Source organism: Dicentrarchus labrax, unplaced genomic scaffold, assembly GCF_905237075.1.
Source record: "Dicentrarchus labrax unplaced genomic scaffold, dlabrax2021, whole genome shotgun sequence".
Lineage (NCBI taxonomy): Eukaryota > Metazoa > Chordata > Actinopteri > Moronidae > Dicentrarchus > Dicentrarchus labrax.
The window spans coordinates 15,918,119-15,939,157 of record NW_026136710.1 but is presented as its reverse complement, the minus strand read 5'-3'; the positions used below and the strand labels follow the sequence as shown (position 1 = coordinate 15,939,157).

General features: G+C 42.2%; 1 protein-coding gene across 1 annotated transcript; it reads right to left on the bottom strand.

The window, feature by feature from the left end:
- Positions 1-191: 191 nt before the first annotated feature.
- LOC127370474 (chondroitin sulfate proteoglycan 4) lies at positions 192-19,660 on the bottom strand. Its single transcript, XM_051412562.1, has 22 exons — positions 19,415-19,660; positions 16,341-16,504; positions 14,527-15,645; positions 13,963-14,373; positions 13,760-13,881; positions 13,221-13,329; positions 11,557-12,885; positions 10,780-10,872; positions 10,146-10,643; positions 9,782-9,916; positions 9,063-9,248; positions 8,747-8,929; positions 8,023-8,199; positions 7,043-7,241; positions 6,808-6,939; positions 5,682-5,857; positions 5,373-5,568; positions 5,070-5,241; positions 4,402-4,801; positions 3,901-4,053; positions 2,721-3,302; positions 192-2,273 (listed from the first exon to the last, which is right to left on the bottom strand). Exons 1-22 carry the CDS (start codon positions 19,476-19,478, stop codon positions 1,158-1,160), a joined length of 7,716 nt encoding a protein of 2,571 aa, XP_051268522.1. The 5' UTR covers positions 19,479-19,660; the 3' UTR covers positions 192-1,157.
- Positions 19,661-21,039: the final 1,379 nt, after the last annotated feature.

The following is a 21,039-nucleotide window of genomic DNA, read 5'->3' as shown; positions in this document are numbered from 1 at the left end:
GCCTAAACGGGTCAGTGTAATTGTCACACATTTGTCAATACAGTTTTCAATGTGTCAAATACTCAGCTTTTAAAATGTGCGTCCCCATTGTCAGCAGATGGACAGCCTGTTGCTGTTGATCAATAACAGTCGAAGATCTGAAAGAAGATTAATTCTTAACCTCCTTCTTAGTGATTGCACACACAGACGACTTACAGAAATATCTTTTATTAAAAATAAATCTTTCACAGTGCATGGCGAACAGGCTGGCATGAAACGGCTCAAATGTGACGAAAATGGTGAAGTGTATCAGGAACTGAGGAAGCTACTGATGCCTTTGTTAATGCTGTATAGTCAGAAACGGTTACAGCTCACTGCCTCAGTCAGAGCAAACAGGAAAGTGCAGAACGGTGAATGACACCTGTGTCTGTGCATGAGTGGTGAATGTTGTAAACAATAGTTTGCATGCATGGACTTGGAAGACTTACAGTACAGTCACTATTAAGTAACACATAAATTCTATAATATTGTAGGTGAGAGGTGTCAGTTACCACTTATACTATAAACTCACAATAAAGCTAACTTAAAATACATCTACATATAATCTGACTACCTTTTACAGTAAATGCTTCACTCAGTCTTTGTTTCACTTCCTTGTTAAGCAGCAGTTACAAAAATATAGTACTATATTCATCACAGCTGTAGAAGTTAAAACCAAAGTTTTGAGGAATCAGTCAAATTGCTGGTTGCAAAAAATGTATCTTTGTATAAGGAAACCAGTGGTGGTCAGGCTTTTGTCACGACAGTTAAGTTTAGCAAAAACTGGAAAGTACTTGACAATAATAATAATAATGGATACTGTTTACTATGAACAGTACCTCACAGGTCCTAGGTAGCTGAGTAATGTCTTACAGTTTTTCAGTATATAGTTACTACATTAAATATGTGTTCAGTTCAAGTTGGTTCAGTGAAATTACTTAAATATAATGGCAATCATACATTTCCTACAAAAAAGGAACAATTTCTTCAACAGATGTACATATTTTTAAAAGTTCATAGCAGGTCAGATGTGCCTCTCATTACTATAGATGTCCCTTGGACAGTACACACGCCATTTATACCCTTCAAACCAAAAATACACCTCTAAGGCACACAGTTTTTCTTTGAATTACTTCCAATCAAACCCAGTACTGGTTGTCTTTAAGAGTCGGAGTTGGGGATGTAGATCTCTTGAATCCTGCAGTGACAGCTGCAACACCACAAGATACACTATCTCTTTCCCTACTATTACCACCTCTAATATTCCCATGACCACCCGCTCCATCAGCTTCAAATGGCCCCCAGAAGGTCATCCCAGGGGCCAGACTCTTCCTTCTGGGAGTTATGGATACCTTGGGTGAGGTAGGGCAGCTTCTATAGCCCAGCGGGGTGACCACAACAGAGGGCATAGCCACGCTCCGCTCCACCCGGCCCATATACGGGCTGCCCTCAGTGGGCAACGCCACAGCGGCGAGCTGCTGGAGTAGCCGCAGCTGGGCCTGTTTCTCCTTGCGGCGGCGGAACACCAGGATCAAAACTACAAGAATGATGATGAGAAGCAAACAGGCCAGCAGCGGCAGGATAATGAGGAGTGGGTCAGAGGCGGGGCGAGGGAGGACCTCGACGTGAACCGGATGGGTGTCAGGAGGGATCACTGGACCGTGTTTGTCTGAGACAGAAGGAGTTTGGGGATGTGGGTGATGACTGTGACCCCCTCCTGCTCCCTCTGCACCACTCCCTGATCTTCCTCCATGAGTGCGTGTGTGGTTCCCCCAGCGGCTGTGAGGCCTCAGCTTGTGCTGTGTCCTGTTGTGGTTCTTATGTGACAAAATATGGGGGGGCAAACCCACCCCAACGCCACTGTGCGTTGTGGATCCCCCTCTTCCACCTCCTCTTCCTCCTCCGTTAGTAGTCTTGTTATGCGTCGGTAGATGGGCTGTTGTGTGTTCGCGACTTGCGCCTTCTGCTATATTTGTAACAATCGGACCATGATGCATCTGGTGGTGGGGAAAGATGGTAAAGTGAAGCTCGCCCTTCGCTGGTTGGACGTTTCCAGCCTTCAGCATGAAGATGAACGAATCATTGAGAGGCGTGGCGGGGGTGTGGCCTCGAGGTGTTGCGAGTGCTGATTTGTTACTATGGAGCTGGTTGTCACCGTCGCTGAGTGTCTCCTCGATGGCGACCCGGCCTTGCACCACGTCTCTGAACGTAAACGACTTCAGGACCTCTGATGCTTGGTTAGGGTCATAGGTCATCTGACAAAGCAGAAATGAGGTGTGAGTGTAAATTTAAAACAGGTGAGTCACAGTTATTTATAAGCTTACTTATTTTGTTAACATGTTATTAGGCTGCAGGTCTCTGTGTGTTAGTAATGCCGGACAAACAGCTGGGGCACACAAGTAGGAACAAAGATCAGTGTTCACAGCTGATCTTTTCCCAAAGCACACTATAGGTTTAGATTTTAGTTCATGTCAGACACTTGAAACTGGCTTGAGATACATAATCCCCCACCCTGAATAGCATGTAAGCTTTATTTATTTTTTGTCAGTGTTTTTTGAATGAATGTAAATGAGTGTAAAACAATGGCTGCCTGTAATATAGGAAAACAACCTCAAACTTGGCAGTAGACAGTAGGCAGTAAAAACACTAGTATGGCATGTTCCTTTAAAACCCTCTCACAATCTTACAGTGAGCAGCTTTACCTTGACTAGTTTTCCATGTTTTGGTGGAGATAGAACCTCAAAGACCGGGTCTGCTCGGCTGATTCTCGCCAGCTCAGAGGCATCGATCATGGCTTTCCCCAGTTTCACAGCGATACCACTGGGCACTCTAACCTGCTCCCTCAGGTAGATCAGAGGCCGCACAGTTACCTTCACAGTCTGGTCTGTGACATTTCCATAGTCAACACCGGGGGATGAGGCTGACACCGACACCTGAAAGCTGTCCTCTGATTCGCTGAGATCAGTCATGTGGTAGACAACACGGCCAAACTGCAGGTCCTCATGGCGGAAGGTAGTTACTTCCTGGTCATTAATGGCAATGCGTCCATGGCGAGGGTGTGTGGTGACAGCGTAGGTGATGTTGGCTGGGCTGCGACCGTTGGTTTGAGCAGAAAGCTGGTTGATTGTCAGGATCACAGCGGTCCTGCCTTGAACCAATGACAGGCCGGTGTTGTTTACTATGGAGACAGAGGGCTTTATCACCACCAAACTGAACAGTCTGTAAAGTGGGCGATGATGACCGTCGGTTATGTTGAAGTAGAAGACACCTGTTGAGGGCTCACCCTAATAGAGGGAACAAAGAAAGGAAGTATGAAAGAAATGGAATTTAAGAAAGCATCAGATAAGTTCACAGCACACTCAAAGACATCAAAACAGTACCATCTCTCAGCTGATTTATCACACAACAATAATGTAAGACATGCTGGTGGATAACATATCTCAAGCTCAAGGTTTTAAATCTCTGCACGTTGATTCCCACACTACATTGAAAAGAATGTGAAAAGAACAGAAATGAATAGCGACCTAAAAGTCAGGAGAAAAAAAAAAAAAAACCTAAAGCCTATTACTACTACTATTTCTAAGGGAAGAATAATTTGTATTTTTGTTGCTCAATGATACAGAGGAGAATTAAGAAAAGTTAATTCACACCCCAAGATTTAATGGATTTCTGCTGTTGGCGACCCCTAGTGGCAGAATAAAAAACACTGGGGTATAAAGGAATGCATGCTAATTTTTTTACAAGCACAAACTTTGCCCATTAGATGCTCATACAATGATATAATCACATAAAAATGAAAAATGGTCTCAAATTGACATCCCTTATGCACACACATTTGCGTAAAAGAACTGGAGCAGTAAAGTCTCCTGACTGATTCTTCACCTGCTGAATGAAGTGTAGCCGGCCGTGGTTGACGTCATACTGGGTGAAGGAGGTCACTGGCTCTGGTCTTTCCCCCAGCGTCAGGTAGCCGTTACTGGGCTTACTGATCACAAGGTAGTGCAGCTCCTCTGGAGGGGTGTCATGATCCTCAACCTGGAATGTAGATTGAATGCACAGTGGGTATAGAAAAGCTGTTCTTTATTTATTTATGTTATAAAATCTTGTAGGAGAGATAGACTTTATATCACCCTGCCTGTTATTTTGACTTTGTATGTGGATTTTTAATATTATAATCTCCTTAAACCACCATTAAGAAGTAGAGGCAAGCTATCGGTAGGCATAATTGTAAAATTGTAACAACTAAGTCTGCTAGACAGTCCAGTGGATCCTTGGAAAATAACAAAATGTTATATAATTAAGATACATTTAATATGATCAAATCAATTTTGAACCATAATTGTGCAGCCCTAACCATCACCTGCTCTCTTAACAATGGCCCACCTGCAGATTGTCTGGTCCAATTACGACTCTCTCTCCAACCACGACCTTCATACTTGGGGCTCTGCTCCTGATGAGTGGCGGCTGGTCGTTGACCGGTGTCACTGTGATGTTGAACTTCTCCGTCACTGCCAGGCTGTCCTTGACATGGCCATGAGAAACCACATCCAATGACGAAAAGGAGGATGACGAGGCTGAATAGAGAGGAGAAAAGGAGGAGGAGGAGGAGGAGGAGGAATCAGAGGACAAAGCAGACAAGGAAGATGAGGAGGAAGAGGAGGAGAGATCCAAAGGAGCCACCCAGGCCCGAAAAGTGAAGCTGTCGCTCGTTGTCTCTGAGTCATCGTGGATGTATGTGATGCCGAACTTGTTTAAGGTGACCTGAGAGAAATCAGGCTGGTTCCTGTGAGAAGATGTAAACATAAAAAAAGCCACACTTAATATTTATTTAATATTTGTAAGGTTGTCTTTGAAAAACAAAAACACATGTCACCAAGCAATTGTTTGGGTCCAGAATTTCTCCACTTATTTGCCAAATGTGTGACTTTTGTCCTTTTAATGTTTTCCTTGTGAATTTATAACATGCATACATGTGCCTTGGATTTGGTTGGGCTCATTTTGATTCAAGTGTTCAGTTCATTTATTAAGACACCAAGAACTGAGCCAAGCACCTGGTGAGGTTGTGACCTTGTATAGACAGAGCCCCGTGGCGCGGCAGTGAAATCACACGGTACAGGATGTGGTGGTCTTTCCTGCGGGGCTCTGGGACTTTCACAAGGAGATTGGAAGCATCAAGTTTAGAGCTGTCAATCATCACCCGGCCTCCCTCGGCCACCACGGCACCTGAATGACACATACAAACACCTCAAGCGGTCCTCCTGAACTTATATTCTTCCTGGTACAAGTGTTTAACCATCTGAAAGTATATAACCAGGCTTTATCTTTCCAGAGTCACTCATAATGTCAGACAATACCTGCGTTGTTCAGTAGTCTGGTCTTATGTTGAGGGTTGTCGTGATGTTCGTTGGCCTGGTAGGAGATTAAGATGGTGAAGGTATGCGGAGGAAGGAAAGCAGGGGGAGAGGACACGGTGAAAGAGAAAGAGTCTGCAGCCGACCATCCTACTGACTCTGCCTTTTTCTGATCATACAAGATAACTCCATCATTCACCTGAGAGACAGAGACAAAGAAATGAGGAGGGAGAAAGGGAATTATTTTATTTGAGTAGAGAATTTTTTTCCTTTTGCTGCGAAGGCATACAACACACAAACACACATCCCTACCATGCTTTGCGTGAACATGGATATATTTTGTGTAGAGTTGTCAGGCATACGTTGGACCAGGCGACCGAGTTTAGGAGGAGTGGTCACTGCAAACACCACAGAGTGGTTCCTTCTGATGTCGCTGACGTCGTTGGTTACGGCCTGAAGCTCCTCTTTAGTAATTGGTGTCACAGAGCCTTTAAAGGTAAGAAGGATTCAGTGAGAGAAAGCTCACAACAACAGAAAGGAGGCAGTGAATGATCCTTGTTAAAATGTTTAATCATTAGACATCCCCATGCTTTCATTGTAAAAAGCCAGAAAAGGGCAGACAGACTGAGAATAGGGGAAATGAATGAATATAGGCAATAGGCAAGCAAGGGACTTTTTGGTGATCTTTTTCTTTTTTTATGTGTCATCCACCAGGAATAATTATTCCTCCTTTTGAGATGTAACTACTTCTGCTTGTGACAATTAGAGCTTTTAAAATATGCGGGGGCACTGAGATGAGTCACCCTCTGTAAAAAATCAGTTATCAGTGTGCAAGATATTGTGTCTGTTGTACTAAGGTACTAAGTGCCTACTAAATTTGGCTATTTCTGAAGAAAGTGATTTTATGTTTGTATCTTCATCGCCACAAGTAATATACTATTTTGTTAACGATATAAAAGAAAAAAAAAGTCAATAACTACAGTATGAAATGTTCCATACACACTATCAGAATAACAGCTTCACTTATGTAACCTTGACCAGACCCCTAAATACTGATAAGTGTGTATGTTAACAGGTTGGTGTAGGTGCAAACATGATGCTAATGCTTAGACTAGTGATGCCACCCAGTGTTATATAACTGCATTACATTATTTTATTTTAATAATAATCATAGGAGGAATTAAGTTAAAAACCATTAAACAATGGGAAAAAAATAAACACATTTCATGATAATAAATACTTATTACAATACTATCTTCTCATGACCCTGAAGAGAGCTCTGAATACTGATCACCAAGTTCACCAGTTTGGATTTAAAAACCACATGTACTGAGCTCGAGCAGAGAAATGCCTGCCTTACCTCTCCTTCCATCAGTCACTATACAGTATTTAAGCTGATTTTATGCAGTCCAGGGTGTCAAACCAGGTAAAACCCTACCTGGGTAGACCTCCATTTGTTGATTTCTCTGCAGGGTGAGGACCAAAGAGTGGGCAGTTGTGCTGAAGATCTGGCGAGGGGCGAAGTTCACACCATCATTCACCTGGAAGTGAAAGCCTCCCGACAAAGCACCTACACATGAACAGAGTCAACATCAAGAAAACAGAGGTGTAATTCCTTCATTTATTCCAGACTCATCTAACTCATCTATTGGTCTAAAAGTCTATATGCTCACCACTGTGCACAAACACCAGTTGTCCGGTTTGTATGTGACTTTGGGTGAAGTTCAGGATGTGTCTGGAAGGGGCCGACTTCAGGGCCAGGTGCCCGTTGCTGGGTGGTGTGACAACAAACTCCAGCCACTCAGGTGGAGTGTCCGAGTCATCTGCACTCAGATCATTTATGGTGATTTCTGTCACGGAACCCACCCACACCTGAGGAAACGAGGAAAGGACAAGAAGGCTATTAACTTTAGCTATTGAAAGAATAGTTTGATATTTTTGGGATATTAACTTATGCCGAGAGTTAGGTGAGAAGATTGATATCTTGCTCCTGTCTGTGCGCTAAATATAAGCTGGAGCCAGAGGGTGGTTAGGTTAACTTAGCATAAAGACTGGAAACAGGGTAAACCGCTAGCTTGGCTCATTATATAATAGTTATATACAAAAACTTGTCACTATAATAACAACAACAACCATAATTACAATAACAACAAAATAACAAAAGGACAATAAAAATATCAATATATGAGAGTTGGAAAATATTTAATAAAAATATATCAGCCAATATATAATATAATTTAATAATATTTTTTTTTCACATAAAAACAAATTTTGTTAAGGATCCCTTACATTTGGTTGTGACCAAGGAATGTACTAAGCCGGAGAATTTAAAGTTGAGAAATGATCTAACACATATTGTTAGCCTTTCTGTACTGCAATTTCTTATTACTTATTGGCCAACATGTATGCGGATACTCATAAAGTTAATATCAGTCAATTTATTGGTCTAGTTATACTGTTATCAATTACAGTCACAGCTAACAGTATAGACAGTACATTATACACTGTACACGGCGTGTGTGTGCACAGTTCTGGTTCCCGGAGACAAACTTTTCTCATATTAGGTGATGTCATCAGACTCCCTTATTATGTAAATAATCACAATGCTACTTCTTATGAACATCTCTTATGGATGTATATTGTCACTCCCCACCTTCAGACCCTTGTTGGCTGCAATAACAGGAGTCTCATCATTGACAGGAATGACAATGACGTGAACGGTGCAGGGAAGACTGTGCTTCCTGATTTCCGTCTGATTGGCGACAATGGTAAAGTTGTCTCTGTGTGTGTCGCTGCCGTCATGGATATAGGAGATGTACTCACGTTCCACCTGGAAAGCGAGGTGAAGATTTATGTAGAGAGTGATTATAACATGGCCCTGATCAAATAATAGGTAGCAAAACAACAGTAAACATGACACACACAGGTGTGATATAGTGTGATTTCCAAACAATCAAGCAGTCATTGAGTATTAAGTCTTATGTTGAAAATGTTGGAACACAGCAACAGAGGAAAGAGTATATTTTAACAAAGCTGGGAATTGTTTCCCAAAAGCATATTAAGATCAATAAATCATTGTAAATAAGCTTTTCCAGGCTTTGTAATGTTGTCTTTAGACAATCTGACAAGAAGAGATTAAGTTAAGGATCACTTCTCTGAAGATGCACTAGAGGGAAAAAAGATTTATTAAGTTTTTATTTTAATATTCAAAACCTACTATATACCTAACTTTTCCTCTCCTATCACACTACCGCTCTAAGAAATGTGCTTTGCTAATGAACAAACCTTTATTGGATCACACCCACAGACTCTTTACAGCACAAATCCTCCTAATTACCTGTTTAAAAAGAATAATGTGCGTGTGCTGGTGGTCAAACCTCAGTGTGAGTGAAAGCAGTGATGGGCATCCCCGGGATCCGGCTGTGCTCCAAGTGTCCGTGTCGTGGTGGAACTATGACCTGGTACAGGAAGTTCATCCCCGAGAAGTGATGATTGGCGACCTTGATGATGTCAGAGGTCAGCGGCAGGGACGACCCCTCATCAAGGGTCAAGTCAGACACCTACAGAACAGACCAACAGATAATAGTACTAGTTTGTTGGTGGGATACTTTGAAGTTGGTTTGGTTGGTAAAATAAACTTCTCTCTCTCTTTTCATGCTATTCTTTCAGCTCAAGTACAAGTACATTCTGTACCTGTAGAGGGAGCAGGATCGGAATGATATCAATCTCCAGCCTGACAGGTCCGACCTTTGTGACCCCATTGGTTGCTTCCAACAGGACAGAGTCGTTGGTGCTTCCTGCAGCCTGCTGATGGTAGATGATCAATCCCTGGTTGAGGTCCTCCTGAGTGAAGGAGGTTGTTGGCTGCTCTCTGATGCCCTGCAGGGGGGAATGGAGCAGACAAACCCATGAGGTGTTGTTTCTGTGTGAGCTTTCGGGGGCCAGTTTTAATTTTTGATCAAAGCAGAGAGTGACAGAAAATATGAACGAGGAAAGAGGGGGGTGATATGTGAAAAAGGTCCCACGCATACCTGCCAACTCTTTCTTGGTTTTTCAAGTTATGATAAAGTGAGTTAATATAAAATGAGCGACTTCTAGTGACAAAACCACAATTATCACCTGATATTCCCTGGAGCTCTACAAGGCTTTTTAGTTTCTTTTTAGCAACTCCACTTTCATTAAAGCCCCTAAAAAGGGGGTTTAACATCTTTAATATGTCTCTATAACATTAAATATTTGACTAAATCAGCAACACAGTTCGGAAAGAAGTTTGTTACTATTATTAGGAGTTCAGTCAAAAGCTTTGATTTTCTTTCATCATGTGGTGTGGTTTGATCTGATCTAACCCCCATAGCTGCTCCACTTAGTCAGCTTAAAACCTAAAAAAAGGCTGGGTTAAATGTTGGTTGTACTTGATAGAAGTGCAGCTGTTCTCCATTGCTGTTCCGGTGCTTGTCGTTGGGGGGAAACCTCTGAAGGAAACCCAGGGTCGGAGGATCTTGGACAGTAAAAACTATCTCTGAGGGCTGGCTATCCTCATGAACCACCTGTTCAAACAAAACACTACATATTAGCAAATCGTATGGAAATATGCCACATTTATTAGTACAGGCCTCATTAAGTATAGTATAGGTATGTACTCGAGACAATGAGCAAGACAAATCCTGCATGCAGAACTATAACAATAGCATTATGGCAAACTATGACATTAAAAAATATCACAGGACTGATGTGTTGGACAGGTGGACACCCTATATGGAACAAAATTAACATTACCTCCAAGTGCTCCCTGCTTATGGAGACATTCTGTCCCTCTGCCACAACCACTGGACGGTTACTTATGACATTTGGCGGCCTCTGGTGACTCTCCAGGTAGATTTTTACCGGCACTCCGATATCCAGATGTACCTCCCTCCTCCCTCTGTCCAGTCGGTTCTCTGTAGTCTTCTCTCTTGCTCTTGCTGTCACATTGAACCCATCTGACAGCTCATGGCTGCCATCATGGTAATACGCCAGGCGCCCTGCCACCAAATCTCGTTGGGTGAATATTGAAATTGCATCTGCTTTTGTTACAGTCTCACGATCTTTATCATGAAAGCAGAGCACACCATATTTAGGTGGCAGGAAGACCTCAAATGTCACTTCCTGTGGGTCTCGGATATCAAGGTTACTGAAGACGCTGAGGTTTGCAGAGGTCAAGGTTGTGATCCCACCTCGCTGTACTGTGAGGCCTGTGTTGTTCTCAGCCTGAAGGTAAGGATCCTGAGCAATTACCTGCACCAGCCAGTTACACAGCAGAGACATAAATGTATTATTTACAGCAGAAGTCAGCAACAGCATTTTCCTTGTAAAACATAAAATAAATAAATTAAACTGTAAAATACATTAAATGTGAAAACATTATAATCACCTCCAGAAGGGTTGAAACATAATGTTTCCCATCTGATACAAATAGCACAAAACGCCCAAAACTCACTCCTCTGTGGACAAACAGCACCTTTTTCTGAAAGGACAGAAAAGAGAAGGAGATGATGAAAGAAGAGTAAAGAGCATCTGCATGTAATAAAAACATTCACAACACCAATTTTAAAGTGGTTGGTGGATCTTCAAACAATGTCTGAAACCCCCTCCCCTTTCACACTTTTCCAACACTGGGACTGACAGGCTGCGTCCTACAATTTTTGCAATGCATGCAGCAATTGGCTTGGTGTGCAGAGGTGGATTTGAACTTCTCTCTCAAGCTCTCTTATTTCATTCTCAACGCAACTCCTTCATCAAATTCTGTATACAATCAGGTGCAACTTATGAATATGTTGGAGTAAAGACTGTCCGAAATGTGTGCACCATTATCCCAATTTGTACAATTTATTGCGTCTCATCTCTTTCGCACCCAAACCTGAGTGTGGTCATTTGTAAAAATTTGTGTTAACATGTTTGCCTTTGGATAAGTTTGGACAACATTTCCTGCGAACTAGTTCACTTATCCAAGAGGCTTCATCAGTTCTACTAGGAAGTTGCAAGGCTTTTAAACCAATTTTTGTTGTCAGTTAGACATTGAGGATCACACAAGGGTTGTTGAAATCATGACGCAGAAACTTCTGGAGACTAAAACAAACTGTTGACTTAGTGATTCTAAATATTCTACCATCTGGATGACAAAAAATCTTCACAGATAAATGGTGCTAACCTGCTCAAGGTCCCGCTGTGTGAACTCGTACAGCTTGTGACTGGTATCACTGGCCAGCACCAGCTCTCCCATAGGAATCCCCCTCCGCGTGTAGACCAACCAATTGTCCTCAAAGTCAGAGTCATCGTCCCGGTAACGAAGGTCATTCAATGTCACCAACCTCTGCCCATCACGGGCCACATGGAAAACTTTATCAACAACCCGGACAGGTCTCTGATCATTGACGAGCTGCACAGAGATATTAAAGGTGTGTTCTGCTGTGTTTCTGTCCTCCTTCTTGCTGGTGTGTTTGTGAGGTTTGTAAACCATGATTTGAAAAGTGAAGTAATCCTGCTTGGTCTCGCTGTCATCATGAACATACATGATCCTCTCCTCGATGATATCGAGATTTGTGAATGTCAAAATGTTGTCGTTAATGGAAGTTGAGTTGGAAAGGTTGATCCTCCTTATTTGCCCGTGCCTGGGGCTCACCGTAATGCTGTACTGGACCTCCCGGTTACTTGCTGTGTGAGTGTACAGAATATCTTTGTTGATGACTTTACTTCCTCCCTCCAGGATTGTGAGGCCTTTGTTTATAACAGTGATGGCAGTCGACTCTGCTTTGATGTTAATTCTGAAGTCGTAAGTTGCTGAGTTGGCATGTGCTGAAAACACCTGAAATCTGAACATGTCTCTGGTGTCATCGAGCAGCCTGTTGAGCAGCTCATACTTCACCAAGCCATCTGTGATATTCTGTTGGCTGAAGCTCGAGTTCCTTTGTAGAACGTGGTCATTGAGGAATAACCTCCCTTTCTTTGGTACTGTCAGGAGCCTGAAGTAGAGGTCGCTCTCATTGAGTTTAACACCCTTAGAAATCACATGGAGGTCCTCTGAAGTAACAGTAGCATTCTGAACACCATTGACCTCCATCTTACTGCGTGTGACCTTGAAGTGAATCCAGCGTATCACAATGAGGAAAACAACCTCCTCTGTAGCCAGGGAACCGGTGCTGATCTTACATTTGAAGTGATCAGTGACGTTGTTCTGAGTCTGAAGGCCATGGTAAGTGTTGACATATCTGATCCGTTCTTTTTCTAGAAGCTTCTGAGAGAAGGAAGTGGTCGGTTTCCAGTCGCCACTTGAGTGCAACCGCTGGAGCTCACCATACTGTGGCAGCTCTGTAACATCATAGTGGATTTCCGATTCCTGATCAGCCACATTAACTTGTACTGCAAGGTGAATGGTTGTGATGATGGAAGCCCCACCTTGGTTTACTTCCAGTCCGGTGTTATTCACCAGTTTGTGTTCGAGTGGCACTACCATAATCCTCAAAACTACCGTGTTGCTCAACTGTGGAAAGAGGAGGGAACAAGAAAGAAAATAACAGAGGTAAGGATAGGAGATGAGATGAGAAAAAAGAAGAGTACACAAGGGAGGATCATCACAGTCAAGGTGATTCATCCCCCACAATGGATTCCTGTACTAAATTTCAGTGACAATCTGACTCATAGATATTGAGATATTTCAGTAATGACCAAAGTAATGTTCCAACCAACAGACCGCCAGACCGACACTGCCATCCCTAAAGCTGCTAGCATGGCTAAAAATGCCCCAACCCTATATCTCACATTCTTTATTATTAAATCTTATGGGTTTATTGTGTCTTGGGCTTGTTCTTTACTTACCTTCAGCCCGTCACTGACCCTGAGTGCCAGCCTGGAGGTGGGGACCCCAGTGTGGACAAAGCTGATCTTACCCTCCTCCAGATCATTCAGGGAGAACAAGTTAATGGCCCTGGAATATAGATGCAATCCTGTTAACATCCATGTTCTGTTGCATTCTGTTTCCAACTCTATTCAGATAATTATGTCAGGTCTAGTATTTAAAGATATTGATGATATTCTTTTGTTAGTTTCTAGTTAGGTAAGATTCAAGAAGCAGTGGGAAAGCCATCTATGATTAGCTTTTGTTTCACAAGCATTCATTTCACAGTGTATTTTTGTATAGAATATTTTGTTTCATCTGGATAAAGTTGTATAACAACCTCAGCTTCAGTAAGTCTTTGAAACCTGTCAGCATGTCTTTTTCTACCCTTGTTGTTAGATATATATACACACACACATATTTATATATACAGTTTATACATACAAAAAGCCACTTCTGTGCTATGATTGGTTGTAAGGAGATTTGCAAGGCACTGTGAAGCTTCACAAGCCACACAAACCTGCCGGGGAAATCCTGGTGCTCAAGGTGTCCAACCTCAGAGTTGAGGTTTCCCAGGGAACTGAACACCAGCTCTGCAGGACTGCTGTCAGGGTCTGACACTCTCACCACATCTGTTGTCAGCTGGGGACATTGTGGTTGTATTAATTTCAATGAATACTTCACACAAACATACATGCCATCCAGCCATTCTGCTGTACCTACCTGTCGTTTAGAGTTCTCCGCCACAGTGAAAAGGTTTCCCTCTGGCAGGCTGAGCACAGGTGCATCATTAACAGGACTGATGCTGATATCAAACCGGTGCAGGCGGTTGCCCTTCAGAAACACAGGAACCTCCTTCTTACTTCTGCAGAACACTGAAAACATGAAGAAGTCCTGTTGGTCCTCTGACCCACTGTGGACGTACATCACCCGGCCCTGCCACAGGTCCAGCATACTGAAAGTGCGGTCGACCTCTTCTGCCCCTATTGTAATAGTCCTCTCCTGCCCCTCGCCCCGAATCCCATCAGGGTCAAGACTTAGGTCCAGCCGGAGCTGGCCATGGACAGGCTGCCCCTCTATGCGGAACATCAACTGGGATGGATGAATGCCCAATTTCCGAAAATCCAGATTCACCTAAAAAGTGAAAATAGGAACTGACTTATACATTGATGCTTTAATGTTAAAACTATATAACTCCAGCTATTGTTTTAACTAATATTTATGTATAAGAAACTTGTCAAATACCTAAAAGTGAAAACTAGAACAGAAGGAGACAACCAGTCCTACCCTCATGTGTTTAGGCTCCAGTGGTGCCCGGCCTCCTTCCGCTACTTCTAGCTTTCTCAGGAACAAAAAGTTAGGGTTCTTCTTATTGTTGATAATTGGTTGTGTGGTCGTGACATCAGACGCAGGACGATCTGTTGGACTGGTGGTAGTCACTGCATCTGGAGCTTGCCCTGTCTTGCAGCCCACAGTGATGTCCTTCGTGATGGTGGCATGAGGTAAGCCTGTTCTTTGAGTGTTCACCCTAATTTCTCTGAGGCATCCTTTAAAGGAGCCTCCTCCCACAGCCAATTGCCCCACGGGCATAACGGACATCAGCCCAGCCCTTCTTGCCTCTTCACGGGCTTCTTCGTCCAACCCTCCCAAGAAGAGAGGCCCTTTGAGCTGGATGACCTGGAGCTCCAGACTCAGGTCAGCCTTGATCAACTCCTTGCCCACCTTCAGCTGGATGCTGTAGGGCAACAGGTGCAGCTGGATGGGGTACCAAGTGTAATTGTTGTGGACATGTGTTAGAGAACGCAGCTCAATCTTACTACCCTCTCCATTTCCTACTGTTGCCACCAGGTGACCGTCTCTGATCTCAATGGCAACAAACCCTCCCAGGTTACCAGAGCTATACAGGATAATGCCATCATCTTCTCTTGCAGAAGGGTGCAATTCACATTCAAACACCCCCTCTTGTGGCACCTCCCATGGCGGGAGAGAGATAAAGGCTTTAGAGCTGAAAAAACTGACAGAATCATCTTCTGTTGCAGAAAACTGTGGACTACAGCCCAGTGAGACCTCATGGACACTCTTGTACCCAGAATAAGGTCTCAGGCTGGACAGCAGGTTATGTTCATTGAACACAACTTCATCTACGCAACCTCTAAACCCGGAGGAGATGTTGAGAAGGTTTGGGTGGTTCAGTCCAGCTGCTCCACCAACAAAAAGCCCTTCCTCGACCCTGAGCTCCAGATCTGGTCCTGGCATACGGAGGCTGGTATGAGAGTTTCGGTCGACAGTCATGGTGACATTATGATGGTTGTGTGTCAGCTCCATGGAGTGCCACGCTAGGTCGCTAAGATGGATGCCCTTTTCTGAGCGTAGTGAGCGCTCACCTGAGCCCAAGTCCAGACGTACCTGGGGGATGTAGGGGGAGGCGAGGAGGAACAGAGTGAGGGAAAGAGGGATAAAAGGCGATAAGCAAGAACATAAGATGAAAGTCTTTCTAATATATGTTTTTATGCCAAAACACAAACTTCAATTAGTAAGACAAGCAAAACTTCCAAGAAAAGCAAAACATGTAGTAGGTACAAGTGGACAAAAGTGGAATTTTTGGAAGAGTTTTTAACTGTATATTAAAGGATTATTCCACAAACACAAATGCAACCAAACTCTTTCATGAGCAGCTCCCTTTGCCAACTATTGTGATCCTCTCGCTTAACCTGGGTCATGAAGGAACTTGTTCTGAAATGAAGCGCCAGTGCCAGGGGGTTCTTTTTTTTTCTCTCTGCAAGCAATTTGACACCAAGTTGTGTGTGTTCAGTCTTCTCTCTGGCTCTCCTCAGGATAGTAGATGCCAAGCTAAAATGACCCAAGGGACAAATATCTTCACTTTTTTTGAAGGTGAGTGAGAAGTGAGGCAATTTTATGTGAGAGCCTCTGGACAGGTTTTAGTTCGACTCATTTGTGCTCATATTCTTAAAAGCTAAGATGAACAATTAACACATTTGCTTTGCTTGGTGTTTATCACCCATGAATAGATTTCTGCCAGTTGCTTTTGACAAGTGTGCTACTATCTACTACTATACTACACTGTAAGTGTTTTAGCCTACCTGCAGACGCCCAGAGATCAGCTCCAGCAGCAAGTAATCTCTGCGTCCAGCTGCCAAAAACAGCAGCCCCGACTGACTGGAGGTTCGAAAACGTACATGAAGCACTGTCTGAATGGACGCCTCCACTGTTCGTAGGTGGATGTAGCCATCACCGTAGAAAGACACTACAACAATGAAAAAAAGGGGACATAAAGGTGCACAGAAAGTTTTTACTCACCCAGACTTTTATCGTGGGGGTTGATAGTTTTATTGATCAGTACTAATAGCAGATGTTCTGGTTTTCACAGAAATAAGCAGTGTGTTAATATGCTAACACACAGTGGGGTGGCCACAATATCATGAACACCTGTAAAATAACGCAATCCAGTGGCCCTTTTACAATATGTAACACAGTTAAGATTATAATGTTCCATTGTTAAGACTTTGATAGCAAGGTGGTAATCAAACTCGATAGTAATATATTTGTAATAGTTTGTGTTCTACCTTACTTTATATTATAAGGTGTTCATATTGTACTGTTTTGGATTGCAGTCTAGTCAGAAGCATCTCAGCTGTATTTGAAAGGTTTCATTCCCAGCTTTCTTACAATTTATTGTGAGGGAAAGTCATAAAATGGCTTTGGAGGTTTGTTCCATGGTGGCATATTTTATTTTTCTATTTTACTTACATTCTCATTTAAATCTTTCTACAAAAATATCTGCTAACACTTCATGACCAAAGGCCTTCTCCCTGCAATGGCTATTCCATTAATCTGTATTGACTAGCTGGTCAATGTGGCGTCTACTCTGCACTTTACACCTGCTATCCGAATTCAATTAATGACAACTAATGCATTCTAGAGTGGGTCATCCTGAAAGGTTCTGATGCTAATTATACTTCACCGGTGACCCAAATGTCACAGATTGGGCATTTAGATGAACAGACATTTCTCATTGGCAGGGCTGGGATCATTAGTTGGTGTAAAACTTTGGGGGCATTGTTTTTTTCACAGAACATGAAGCCAACTTGAATTGCGAACAAATGGTCGAAATATAAATAAAAATGTCTATGCCAACTATTTGAATTAATTCATTACCACATTGAACCCTCATCCCAGATATGAACTATAGAGTTATATGGCTAGTGTGAACATCAAAACAAGCTCTACAGCCATGCTAGCGGCTCTGTGATTTGACACCCTTTTTTCTATAGCCCCGTACAAATGAGGTACAAATACACCTTTGCTTTCTAGGGTTTCATAATTGTGGAATTACGATGTACTTGTATTTAGCAGTGATGCCAGTATACCCAACACTCCCAACTGTGAATGAAAACAAACAAACAGTTAAGTAGTCTTGAATAATCAATTTGACTGTTATTAGCTGTATTGGAGCACTCTTTCAAAATGACTGTCAATTTGTGGAAACGGTGACACACAGCAAATAAAGGTCAGGAGATGTGCATGTGTGTGTGGTTGGGGATGGCAGTGGTACTGAACACAGAAATTAAAGTAGCATTTAAATTATTCAAATTAAAGACAGAGAAACTGTTTCATACAAGAGACTATTTCCACCGTCTCAATAAAAAGAGCAAAATGTGATTATGAGAGAAAAAACGAAGCCAAAACATTTTATGAATAAATTACTAACTAGCTGCCTTGTAGAACTCACAGATTCTACAGTGTAATTACACGACAGCCAATAGTTTATGTTCCCACATCACACAGGAAAAAAAAGCAACTCAAGCCAGACTTCCAATCATAACCATTTAATGTTTAACAAAGTGTTCAACATTTTGGGCTAAAGTTAGGATACTTTTGTGTATTTAACATGGTTGTTTATAAGTAAGCACACATTTGCTTTTAAAAGCATAGAAAAAATAGGAAACAAACACTAATCTTTTACATCCATTTTCTACGATTCCAAATTTTCATCCTTTTTTTGTTTTAATTTCATGCCTACATTGGTCTCATTTGTTTTAATGACTTATTATTTTATATTATCCAAATAATTGCACTGAATGCAAAAACTATGTAAGTTTATTATCAAGGCTATCATTATAACACTGGTCCCAGTGAGAAGTACTCAGTCAGCAAGCCGGCCCAGCATGCCGCTCTACATAAAGCTTATAAGCCCACTGTCAGTATAACCCATGTCTGTCCATCCATCTCTAATCTTCCTCTACGATACCAGTGAACATTGGATTATTAGTAATCTTCCTACAGTCACAGACATAGCTCGAACGTAAATGCAGGTCTTTAATGCGCTGTCATGAACAGGTATAAGGATAGAGATATGTACAATTGTCTTAGGCAATGCTGATATGCTGTTATTTCTGCACTTGTATAGGAAATGTGGATATTTTGTTGCCAATCATTCAGATTTGATCGTAAGTGTTGCTTGAGATGTCCACAGTGTTAACTGAACTATGATGTGTGTGGATTCATAAACACTGGTCAAATATGCCCTTTTATACTCAAATTAGTACTTATTTTTAGCTTTGTGCAATTAAATGTTTTTTTTTTAGGAAAAGCAATGAGCAACTTAAAAATTATGAAAACTATCTTATAAGCTTTCAACTGTTTAGCAGGGCATTCGGTGAGAAGTGTGACACCATATCATGTACCCATGTCCCCCCATAAGTAACTACAAGCAACACCCAAAATATAATCCAGTACCCAGCAGCATATTGCCATATGTCTACAGGCAATATTAGACTGGATTAAACATTAAGCTGCCAACTGTCACAGGCACATTTTAACGTAATCAAAGATTGTACAAGCAACTATTCTGCAGTTACAGCAATACCATTATCTCCTGTGTCAGTTCATTTAAAGGGGCTGAGATTCACATCAGGACCACAGCCCCAGCTTGTACGTTAATGCTAATGTTAACTTTAATACATTTGCACTAACAACCATTAAACAACACATTGTTACATGCTTTTATAAGAGAAAGATTTTCACAACATTTATTGTTGCAATGCAAAAAATCATTCAACTATGATGTTGTAGCATTATTGTTTTCAGTTTTAACTTTTGCATCTCACCGTAAAAGGAAAAGTGCTTTTATCTCCTCTACAGTGTCTTAACTTACCTCCATAAACTTGTCCTGTGGAAATCAGCAGGAGCAGAAACAGATCCGCCGCAAAACTCCCCATTGTTAGTTAGGCCCTTCAAATCTAACTTGCATTTTAGTCAAGAGCAACATCTGGCTGCTTGATTGTGCCGCCCATTGTCTTTGCTGCACATCACTGGCTCTGCATGTCACTTCAACCACTGACAACTTCCCCTAACACTAACAGCCTCTACTTGCTTTGCTGGCTTTAGCTTACAGCCTTTAAAAAAATGTACCTGTGCCTGTGAGCAGAGCACATCGAGGTAGAGCTCCACCCTCTGACCCTCCTCTTGGCTGTTGTAGTGCTTGGTACCAAACATGAACACAAGGGGGTGGTGTCATAACACATACAGAGACGGAAGGGGGGAGAAAAAGCAGAAGCACTTTGTACAGCAGATTGTTTGTGTATTTCTGTTTAAGGCAAAACTGAAACTGGATCTGAAGTCTTGTTAGACTATTGAAGATATACTTATTTGTACCTATCTTTAGTTTAATGGCAACCTTTCTTACTCAAATTCAGCATCGAACAGAAGACTATTATTCTGCTATACATTTCTCATGATGAATGTGTATTTACTTATAGTGATTATGTGTGTTTTCTTAATTGATTCTGAGAAATATACTAATAGTAAAGGGCCAAAGTGACATCATGGAGAACAGTATAACAAGCATGTGACACAGAGCAGAAGTGATAGTAGTAATAGTATTTTACAATGTTAAACTAGGCGTTTGCATCAAGTCTACAACCATTCCCATCAGTGTGACATATCCCCTCACCAGAGACAAATACTTTTCAATTGTTTTACAAGAAAAGTACAATTACCCCCCTGAAAAATCTACTCAGTTACAGCAATGAGCCACCCGCCGAATTTAAATGAATTGACCTGCAGAGAGGAAGAGAAGAGAGAGAGAGACATCAATGTGAAGAATGGGAGGGAACAAAGTGTGCAGAATTGCTAAAACAGGAGAGAGAGAGGGAGAGAGAGAGAGAGAGAGAGAGAGAGAGGAAGTAAAAGGGAACGAGAGGTTGTAGGAGGGAAATGTCCTGTGGCTGATTTGAGGTAAGTGGAAGTTTGGGTGTGATTGTTCAAACTGCAGGACACACTCCCTAGTCTGTATCCTGAACCCCTCCCACCCTTTAACCTACCACCTCTACACACACACATACACACACACACACACACACACACACACACACACACACACACACACACACACACACACACACACACACACACACGCACACACACACACACACACACACACACACACACACACACTGCTATGCTGCAGCTTGAGAGAGTTTGGTCCATTAAACTATTGAAAGAACACATAAGGGCTTTTATTCGGCTGCTGATTCAAACTCCGCTTGGCTCGCACATGAGAGGAGTGCTTGGTTTAGGTTTAGTTCCCAGGATGTTGAATAATAGACTCTGCAGCCCGGTTTCTTAAGCAAAGGGGTCACACCCAAAATGGGTCACAGTTCAGCTAGTGATGGGTCCTCTCATGACTAGAGTGGTGGTGTGTTTTAATGAGCCTGGATCCCACGCTGAGAGGATTACCGTCTTGTCTTTTAGACTGGAAAAGTCTTTTAAGTGTTTTTT

Excerpts from the sequence above, each read along its gene's own strand:
- LOC127370474 (XM_051412562.1), bottom strand. The coding sequence starts at position 19,478 with ATGGGGAGTTTTGCGGCGGATCTGTTTCTGCTCCTGCTGATTTCCACA. Across the intron at positions 15,646-16,340 it reads TGATCTCTGGGCGTCTGCAG|GTACGTCTGGACTTGGGCTC; the intron begins GTAGGCTAAAAC and ends TACATCCCCCAG. Across the intron at positions 6,940-7,042 it reads ACTGGTGTTTGTGCACAGTG|GTGCTTTGTCGGGAGGCTTT; the intron begins GTGAGCATATAG and ends GTTCATGTGTAG.